This window comes from Onychostruthus taczanowskii, unplaced genomic scaffold, assembly GCF_017590055.1.
Source record: "Onychostruthus taczanowskii isolate IOZ18803 unplaced genomic scaffold, ASM1759005v1 scaffold583, whole genome shotgun sequence".
NCBI classification, from domain to species: Eukaryota; Metazoa; Chordata; class Aves; order Passeriformes; family Passeridae; genus Onychostruthus; species Onychostruthus taczanowskii.
In genome coordinates, this window is record NW_024503491.1 from 1 (window position 1) to 10,141 (window position 10,141).

The window sequence follows — 10,141 nt, forward strand, 5'->3', positions numbered from 1 at the left end:
GATCCCATTCCATGGATTCCATCCCACAGATCCCATGATCCCCCCACACTGATCCCATGGATCCCATCCCATCTCATCCCCTCGGACCCCCCGGCTCCCACCCCGAGGCCCACCCTCGGACTCGGATCCTTCCTCCTCTCCCTCCTCCTCCTCCTCGCTCTCCTCGCCGTCGCTCTCCTCCTCCTTCTCCACCTTCTGCCGGACGCTGGTGAACACCGACTGCAGCACGATGGAGTCCTCGTAGATCTGGGGGGCAGCGCCTGGTCACTTCCGGTCACCCCTGGTCAGTCCTGGTCACTCTGGTCATCCCTGGTCACTTCCGGTCACCCCAGGTCACTCTGGTCACTCCTGGTCATTCTGGTCACTTCTCGCCATCCCAGGTCATTCTGGCCATCCCTGGTCACTTCCGGTCACTCCTGGTCACTCTGGCCATCCCTGGTCATTCTGGTCACTCCCGGTCACCCCTGGTCACTTCCGGTCACCCCAGGTCAGTCCTGGTCATTCTGGCCATCCCTGGTCACTTCCGGTCACCCCTGGTCAGTCCTGGTCACTTCTGGTCACCCCTGGTCAGTCCTGGTCATCCCTGGTCAGTCCTGGTTGCTCTGGTCACCCCTGGTCAGTCCTGGTCACTCTGGTTATTCTGGTCCCTCTGGTCACTTCTGGTCATCCCAGGTCATTCTGGCCATCCCTGGTCACTTCCGGTCACCCCTGGTCAGTCCTGGTCATCCCTGGTCACCCCTGGTCACTTCCGGTCACCCTTGGTCAGTCCTGGTCATTCTGGTCCCCCCTGGTCATCTCTGGTCACCCTTGAGTCACTCCTGGTCATTCTGGTCACTTCCGGTCACCCATGGTCATCCCTCGTTAGTCCTGGTCACTCTGGTCATCCCTGGTCAGTCCTGGTCACTCTGGTCATCCCAGGTCATTCTGGCCATCCCTGGTCACTTCCAGTCACTCCTGGTCAGTCCTGGTCACTCTGGTCACCCCTGGTTATCCTGGTTACTTCCGGTCACCCCTGGTCATCCCTGGTCAGTCCTGGTCATTCTGGTCACTTCCGGTCACCCCTAGTCACTCCCAGTCAGTCCTGGTCACCCATGGTCACTCTGGTCATCCCAGGTCATTCCTGGTCACTCCTGGTCATCTCTTGTCAGTCAGGCCAGCCCTGGTCACCCCTGATCATTCCTGGTCACCCCTGGTCATCCCTGGTCACTCTGCTCACCCTTGGTCACTCTAAGGTGCCATCCCGGTCCACCCCAGTCCCCCCCAGGTCTGGTCACTCTGCTCACCCTTGGTCACTCTGCTCACCCCTGGTCAGTCCTGGTCACTCTGGTCATTTCCGGTCACCCTGGTCATCCCTGGTCACTCCTGGTCACCCTTGGGTCACTCCTGGTCATCTCTGGTCAGTCAGGCCAGTCCTGGTCACCCCTGATCATCCCTGGTCAGTCCTGGTCACCCCTGATCATCCCTGGTCAGTCCTGGTCACCCCTGATCATTCCTGGTCACCCCTGGTCATCCCAGGCCATTGCTGCTTCACTGGTCATTCTTTGTCACCTCTGGTCACTCCTGGTCATTCTTGGTCATTCCAGGTCACTGCTGGTCATCCCAGTCCATCCCAGGTGCCACCAAAGGTGCCATCCCGGTCCACCCCAGTCCCCCCCAGGTGCCACCAAAGGTGCCATCCCGGTCCACCCCAGTCCCCCCCAGGTGCCACCAAAGGTGCCATCCCGGTCCACCCCAGTCCCCCCCAGGTGCCACCAAAGGTGCCATCCCGGTCCACCCCAGTCCCCCCCAGGTGCCACCAAAGGTGCCATCCCGGTCCACCCCAGTCCCCCCCAGGTGCCACCAAAGGTGCCATCCCGGTCCACCCCAGTCCCCCCCAGGTGCCACCAAAGGTGCCATCCCGGTCCACCCCAGTCCCCCCCAGGTGCCACCAAAGGTGCCATCCCGGTCCACCCCAGTCCCCCCCAGGTGCCACCAAAGGTGCCATCCCGGTCCACCCCAGTCCCCCCCAGGTGCCACCAAAGGTGCCATCCCGGTCCACCCCAGTCCCCCCCAGGTGCCACCAAAGGTGCCATCCCGGTCCACCCCAGTCCCCCCCAGGTGCCACCAAAGGTGCCATCCCGGTCCACCCCAGTCCCCCCCAGGTGCCACCAAAGGTGCCATCCCGGTCCACCCCAGTCCCCCCCAGGTGCCACCAAAGGTGCCATCCCGGTCCACCCCAGTCCCCCCCAGGTGCCACCAAAGGTGCCATCCCGGTCCACCCCAGTCCCCCCCAGGTGCCACCAAAGGTGCCATCCCGGTCCACCCCAGTCCCCCCCAGGTGCCACCAAAGGTGCCATCCCGGTCCACCCCAGTCCCCCCCAGGTGCCACCAAAGGTGCCATCCCGGTCCACCCCAGTCCCCCCCAGGTGCCACCAAAGGTGCCATCCCGGTCCACCCCAGTCCCCCCCAGGTGCCACCAAAGGTGCCATCCCGGTCCACCCCAGTCCCCCCCAGGTGCCACCAAAGGTGCCATCCCGGTCCACCCCAGTCCCCCCCAGGTGCCACCAAAGGTGCCATCCCGGTCCACCCCAGTCCCCCCCAGGTGCCACCAAAGGTGCCATCCCGGTCCACCCCAGTCCCCCCCAGGTGCCACCAAAGGTGCCATCCCGGTCCACCCCAGTCCCCCCCAGGTGCCACCAAAGGTGCCATCCCGGTCCACCCCAGTCCCCCCCAGGTGCCACCAAAGGTGCCATCCCAGTCCATCCCAGTCCCTCCCAGTCCATCCCAGTCCACCCCAGGTGCCACCCCAGGTTGAAGGTCTGGGCGTTCTGGCACAGCAGCATCACGTCCTTCTCCAGGTCGTTCAGGCTCCGGTACTTGTGGTTCCGGATCCGCTCCTGGCGGCAGGAACCGGGGTCAGGGTGGCTCCCGGAGGATCCCAGTGGATCCCGGTGGATCCTGGAGGATCCTGGAGGAACCCAGTGGATCCCGGAGGATCCCGGAGGATCCCAGTGGATCCCGGTGGATCCTGATGGATCCCGGAGGATCTCTCAGTACCTTGATCTTCTTGAAGTCCACGGGTTTGCGGATGAGCTCGTAGTACTCCGGGAGCTCCTTGCGGGACGGGAGCTGGATGAAGACCTCGCTCAGCTGCCGCCCGCTGCTGCTGCGGGGGGAAATGGGAGTCAGGGGTGGCCTTCCTCACCCTCATCATCATCCTGTGGTACTCATCCTCATCATCCACATCATCATCATCTCGTTGTCCTCATCCTCATCATATCCTCATCCTCATCGTCATCTCATTATCCTCATCATCATCATCCGCATCATCATCATCCCGTTGTCCTCATCCTCATCATCATCTCATCATCCTCATCATCATCTCATCATCCTCACCATCATTATCCCGTTGTCCTCATCCTCATCATCATCTCATCATCCTCATCATCATCATCCCGTTGTCCTCATCCTCATCATCATCTCATCATCCTCATCATCATCTCACCATCCTCATCATCATCCCGTTGTCCTCATCCTCATCATCATCTCATCATCCTCATCATCATCTCACCATCCTCATCATCATCCCGTTGTCCTCATCCTCATCATCATCTCATCATCCTCATCATCATCATCCCGTTGTCCTCATCCTCATCATCATCTCATCATCCTCATCATCATCTCATCATCCTCATCATCATCTCATCAGCCTCGTCATCCCATTGTCCTCATCCTCATCTCGTCCTCATCCTCATCCTCATCATGTCACCATCATCATCCCGTCGTCCTCATCCTCATCATATCCTCATCCTCATCATCATCTCATCATCATCATCATCATCATCCTGTCGTCCTCATGCTCATCATCCTCATCATCCCATTGTCCTCATCCTCATCATCTCGTCCTCATCCTCATCCTCACCCTCATCATCATCATCCCATTGTCCTCATCATCATCTCATCATCATCATCCTCATCATCATTATCCTGTTGTCCTCATCATCATCCCATCATTCCATCATCCTCAACCTCATCCTCATCATCATCCCACCATCCTCATCCTCATCATCCCACCATCCTCATCCTCATCATCCCATCATCCTCATCCTCATCATCCCATCACCCTCATCCTCATCATCCTCATCCTCATCATGCCACCATCCTCATCCTCATCATCCCACCATCCTCATCCTCATCATCCCATCATCCTCATCCTCATCATTCCACCATTCTCATCCTCATCATCCCACCATCCTCATCCTCATCATCCTCATCATCCTCATCCTCATCATTCCATCATCCTCATCCTCATCATTCCATCGTCCTCATCCTCATCATCCCACCATCCTCATCCTCATCATTCCATCATCCTCATCCTCATCATTCCATCGTCCTCATCCTCATCATCCCACCATCCTCATCCTCATCATCCCACCATCCTCATCCTCATCATCCCACCATCCTCATCATCCCATCACCCTCATCCTCCTTCTCATCCTCATCACCCCCATCCCCCCGATCCCATCCCATGGATCCCATCCCATGGATCCCATCCCCTCTGACCTTCACACTCTCAGATCTTCGATGTGTCCCCCAGGACCACGTGGGACCCCCCAGGAACCCCAAGAACCACCTGGGAACCCTCAGGAACCTCCAGGACCCCCCAGGAACCCCCAGGAACCTCAGGAACCTCCCATCCCCACGTGTCCTCCTCACCTGTCTTGTGTCCCCCAGGACCACCTGGGACCCCTCAAAAACCTGGGAACCCTCAGGAACCCCAAGAACCACCTGGGAACCCCTCAGGAACCCTTCAGGAACCCCTCAGGAACTTCCCATCCCCACGTGTCCTCCTCACCTGTCCTTGTACTTGATGACAGCCAGGAACTTCCAGGAACCCTCAGGAACCTCAGGACCACCTGGGACCCCCAGAACCCCCAAGAACCACCTGGGAACCCCTCAGGAACCGCCAGGAACCTCCCATCCCCACGTGTCCTCCTCACCTGTCCTTGTACTTGATGACGGCCAGGAACCCCCAGGAACCCTCAGGAACCTCAGGATCACCTGGGACCCTCCAGGAACCCCCCAAGAACCACCTGGGAACCCCTCAGGAACCCTCAGGAACCTCCAGAACGCCCAAGAATCACCTGGGAATCTCCAGAACCCCCAGGAACCCTCAGGAACCTCCCATGACCACGTGTCCTCCTCACCTGTCCTTGTACCTGATGACGAGCTGGAACACCTGGAAACCCCAGGCCCACCTGACACCCCCCAGGAACCTCCAGGAACCTCAGGATCACCTGGGAACCTCCAGGAACCCCCAGGAACCCCCAAGAACCACCTGGGAACCTCCAGGAATCCCTCAGAAACCTCCAGGAACCCTCAGGAACCCCAGGAACCTCCCATCACCACGTGTCCTCCTCACCTGTCCTTGTACTTGATGACAGCCAGGAACCTCCAGGAACCCTCAGGATCACCTGGGACCCCCAGAACCCCCAAGAACCACCTGGGAACCCCTCAGAAACCTCCAGGAACCCCCAGGAACCTCAGGACCACCAGGAACCCCAGGAACCTCCCATCCCCACGTGTCCTCCTCACCTGTCCTTGTACTTGATGACGGCCAGGAACCTCCAGGAACCCCAAGGAACCTCAGGATCACCTGGGACCCCCAGAACCCCCAAGAACCACCTGGGAACCCCTCAGGAACCCCCAGGAACCTCCCATCCCCACGTGTCCTCCTCACCTGTCCTTGTACTTGATGACAGCCAGGAACCTCCAGGAACCCCAAGGAACCTCAGGACCACCTGGGACCCCCAGAACCCCCAAGAACCACCTGGGAACCCCTCAGAAACCTCCAGGAACCTCCCATCCCCACGTGTCCTCCTCACCTGTCCTTGTACTTGATGACGGCGTCGACGATCTTGCGCATCTTGCGGGTCAGGGGGGGCGGGTTTGGGGACAGCTTCTCGGCCGGGGGTCGCCCCCGTTTCTTCTGCTTGCTCCTCTCCTCGTCCTTGTCGCGGCTCCGGGCGCCCGCCGGGGGTCCCGGGGGTCCCTCGGGCTCGCGCTTCCGCTTCCGTGAGGATTTCTTCTGCCGGACTTCCTCCTCGATCTCCTCCAGGGTGCCCTCCTCGATGGCCTGAGGGGTTTGGGGGACAAAGGGGTTTGGGATCCACAGGGGTTTGGGATCTACAGGGGTTTGGGATCTACAGGGGTTTGGGGGACAAAGGGGTTTGGGATCTACAGGGATTGGAGGTCCAAAGGGATTTGGGATCTACAGGGGTTTGGGATCCACAGGGATTTGGGATCCAAAGGGGTTTGGGATCCAGAGGGATTTGGGATCCTTGGGACTGGAGATCTTTGGGACTGGAGATCCTTGGGATGGAGATCCTTGGGATTTGGGATCCACAGGGATTTGGGATCCACAGGGATTCGAGATCCTTGGGACTGGAGATCCATGGGATGCAAAGGGGTTTGGGATCCACAGGGCTTTGGGGGACAAAGGGGTTTGGGATCCAAAGGGGTTTGGGGGACAAAGGGATTTGGGATCCGCAGGGGTTTGGGATCCAGAGGGATTTGGGATCCTTGGGATGGTGATCTTTGGGATTTGGGATCCACAAGGATTTTGGATCCACAGGGATTTGGGATCCAGATGGGGTTTGGGATCCTTGGGACTGGAGATCTTTGGGACTGGAGATCCTTGGGATGGAGATCCTTGGGATTTGGGATCCACAGGGATTTGGGATCCACAGGGATTCGAGATCTTTGGGACTGGAGATCCATGGGATTTGGGATCCTTGGGATTTGGGATCTACAGGGATTGGGGATCCCTGGGATCAGAGATCCTTGGGATTGGGAATCCTTGGGATTTGGGACTGGAGATCCTTGGGATGATGATCCTTGGGATTTGGGATCCTCAGGACCTGAGATCCTTGGGATTGGGGATCCTTGGGATTTGGGATCTACATGGATTGGGGATCCTTGGCATTTGGGTTCCACAGGGATTTGGGATCCTTGGGATTTGGAATCCTCGGGATTGGGGATCCTTGGGATTGGGGATCCTTGGGATTTGGGTTCCACAGGGATTTGGGATCCTTGGGATTTGGAATCCTTGGGATTTGGGATCCTTGGGGTGGGAGATCCTTGGGATTTAGGACCCTTGGCATTTGGGATCCTTGGGATTTGGGTTCCACAGGGATTTGGGATCCTTGGGATTTGGGATCTACACAGATTGGGGATCCTTGGGATACACAGGGATTTGGAATCCTTGGGATTGGGGATCCTTGGGATTTGGGATCCACAGGGACTGGGGATCCTTGGGATTTGGGACCCTGGGGATTTGGGATCTTTGGGATTTTGGGTACACAGGGATTTGGGATCCTTGGGACCAGAGACCCTTGGGATTTGGAATCCTTGGCATTTAGGTTTCACAGGGATTTGGGATCCTTGGGATTTGGGATCTTTGGGATTTGGAATCCTTGGGATTTGAGATCCTTGGGATTTGGGACCCTGGGGATTTGGGATCATTGGGATTTGGGATCCTTGAGACCAGAGACCCTTGGGATTTGGGATCCTTGGGATTTGGGACCCTGGGGATTTGGGATCCTTGGGATTTGGGACCCCGCCCCTCCACGCGCACCCACCTTGAGCCACTGCTTCTCGGTGAGGGAGTCGCTGTAATCCACCTCCTTGCGGTGCCGCGAGCCGCGGCCGAACATCTTCTCCTCCTCCTCCTCGCAGGTGAGCCGCTCCACCTCGGCGTCGTCCTTGAGGATCCACGAGGGCAGCTCGTCCTCCTCCATCAGCCGCGGCTTCCGCTTGGGGTTCCGCGCCTCCTCCCGCCGCCGGTCCAGGTCCATGCGCTGCCGGCCGGGAGAGGGTTAACGGGAGAGGGGGCGGGGTTTGGGATGGATCTTCTGAGGTGGGATCGGGGTTTGGGATGGATCCAAAGGGGATTGAGGATGTCTGAGGTGGGATCGGGGTTTGGGATGGATCCAAAGGGGATCGGGGTTTGGGATGGATCTTCTCAGGTGGGATCGGGGTTTGGGATGGATCCAAAGGGGATCGGGGTCATCCGAGGTGGGATGGGATTTCTCCTACTCCTCTTCCTCCCCATCTCCTCCTCCTCTTCCTCCCCATCTCCTGCTCCTCTTCCTCCTCCCCATCTCCTCCTCCTCTCTCTCAGGAGCCCTTCCTCCTCTCCCCTCTCCTCCCAATCCTCCTCCTGCCCTTCCTCTTCCTCCTCCCGCTCCATTTCCCTCCTTCCTCCTCCTCTTCCTCCTCCTCTTCTCCTCCTCTTCCTCCCCATCTCCTGCTCCTCTTCCTCCTCCCCATCTCCTCCTCCTCTCTCTCAGGAGCCCTTCCTCCTCTCCCCTCTCCTCCCAATCCTCCTCCTGCCCTTCCTCTTCCTCCTCCCGCTCCATTTCCCTCCTTCCTCCTCCTCTTCCTCCTCCTCTTCCTCATCTCCTGCTCCTCTTCCTCTTCCTCCCCATCTCCTCCTCCTCTCCTCTTCCCGCCCTTCCTCCCTCCTCCTCCTCCTCACCATGAAGATGTCGAACTCCTCCTCGTCTCCTCCTCCTCTTCCTCCCCATCTCCTCCTCCTCTTCCTCCTCCCCATCTCCTCCTCCTCTTCCTCCTCCCCATCTCCTCCTCCTCTTCCTCCTCCCCATCTCCTCCTCCTCTTCCTCCTCCCCATCTCCTCCCCCCGCCCTCCCTCCTCCTCCTCCTCCTCACCATGAAGATGTCGAACTCCTCCTCGTCTCCTCCTCCTCTTCCTCCCCATCTCCTGCTCCTCTTCCTCCTCCTCATCTTCTGCTCTTCCTCCCCATCTCCTGTTCTTCTTCCTCCCCATCTCCTCCTCCTCTCCTCTTCCCGCCCTTCCTCCCTCCTCCTCCTCCTCCTCCCCACCATGAAGAGGTCAAACTCCTCCTCATCTCCTGCTCCTCTTCCTCCTCCCCATTTCCTCCTCCTCTTCCTCCTCCCCATCTCCTGCTCCTCTTCCTCCCCATCTCCTCCTCGTCTCCTCCTCCCGCCCTTCCTCCCTCCTCCTCCTCCTCACCATGAAGAGGTCGAACTCCTCCCCATCTCCTCCTCCTCTTCCTCCTCCCCATCTCCTCCTCCTCTTCCTCCTCATCTCCTGCTCCTCTTCCTCCTCCCCATCTCCTCCTCCTCTTCCTCCTCATCTCCTGCTCCTCTTCCTCCTCCCCATGTCCTCCTCCTCTTCCTCAGGAGCCCTTCCTCCTCCTGCCCTTCCTCCCTCCTCCTCCTCCTCCTCACGATGAAGATGTCAAACTCCTCCTCATCTCCTGCTCCTCTTCCTCCTCCCCATCTCCTCCTCCTCTCCTCTTCCCGCCCTTCCTCCCTCCTCCTCCTCCTCACCATGAAGAGGTCGAACATCTCCTCGTGCCGGGCGATCATCTGATTCACCGTTTCGTCGTCGGGCACCTCATCTTCCTCCTGGGAAAACCCAAATTTCGGGGTTCACCCGCGGCCCCCCGAGACCCCCCCGGCACTCGGGGACCTCCTCGGGGCCGGGGGCTTCGAGCCCCCCCCGGTTTGGGGCCATTCAGGCTCTTTTTATCATTTTTGGGGTTTTTTTGGCTCGTTTTTGGGGGGGTTTGGTGGATTTTTGATGTGTTTTGGGTGGTTTAAATTGGGGTTTTTTGGGCATTTAAATTCGGTTTTTGGGGTGGTTTAAATGGGGTTTTTTTGGGTGGTTCCAATGGGTTTTTTTGGTGTTTAAATTCGGTTTTTTTGGTTTATTTTTGGGTGAGTTTTAATGCATTTTTTTCTCATTTTTGGGTGGTTTAAATTGGGTTTTTTTGGGTGGTTTAAATGTTTTTTTGCTCGTTGTTGGGGGGTTTCAATGGGTTTTTTTGGCTCATTTTTGGGGGGTTTTGGTGGATTTTTGATGGGTTTTGGGTGGTTTAAATTGGGTTTTTTGGGGCATTTAAATTAGGATTTTTGGGTGGTTCCAATTTTGGTGTTTAAATTGAGGTTTTTTTTCTCATTTTTGGGTGGTTTTAGTGGATTTTTTCCCATTTTTAGGGTGGTTTCAATGCACTTTTTTCTCATTTTTGGGTGGTTTAAATTGGGTTTTTTTGGCATTTAAATTAGGATTTTTGGGTGGTTCCAATGGGTTTTTTTGGTGTTTAAATTGAGGTTT

At 57.7% G+C, this 10,141-nt stretch overlaps 1 protein-coding gene across 1 annotated transcript; it reads right to left on the bottom strand.

Moving 5' to 3' along the window:
* Positions 1-1,377: 1,377 nt before the first annotated feature.
* LOC121343229 (transcription activator BRG1-like) lies at positions 1,378-9,497 on the bottom strand. The gene is made up of 6 exons (XM_041418211.1): positions 9,355-9,497; positions 7,620-7,838; positions 5,865-6,115; positions 3,037-3,145; positions 2,773-2,876; positions 1,378-1,393 (listed from the first exon to the last, which is right to left on the bottom strand). The coding sequence occupies exons 1-6, from the start codon at positions 9,391-9,393 to the stop codon at positions 1,378-1,380; spliced, it is 738 nt and encodes a 245-aa protein (XP_041274145.1). The 5' UTR covers positions 9,394-9,497.
* Between the last annotated feature and the right edge of the window lie 644 nt (positions 9,498-10,141).

Bases quoted from the DNA above. Each gene is read 5' to 3' on its own strand.
- LOC121343229 (XM_041418211.1), bottom strand. From the start codon at position 9,393: ATGATCGCCCGGCACGAGGAGATGTTCGACCTCTTCATG. The intron at 7,839-9,354 runs GTGAGGAGGAGG...CCCGGCCGGCAG, and splicing joins AGATGTTCGACCTCTTCATG to CGCATGGACCTGGACCGGCG. The intron at 3,146-5,864 runs GTGAGGAGGACA...TTCCCCCCGCAG, and splicing joins GTCATCAAGTACAAGGACAG to CAGCAGCGGGCGGCAGCTGA.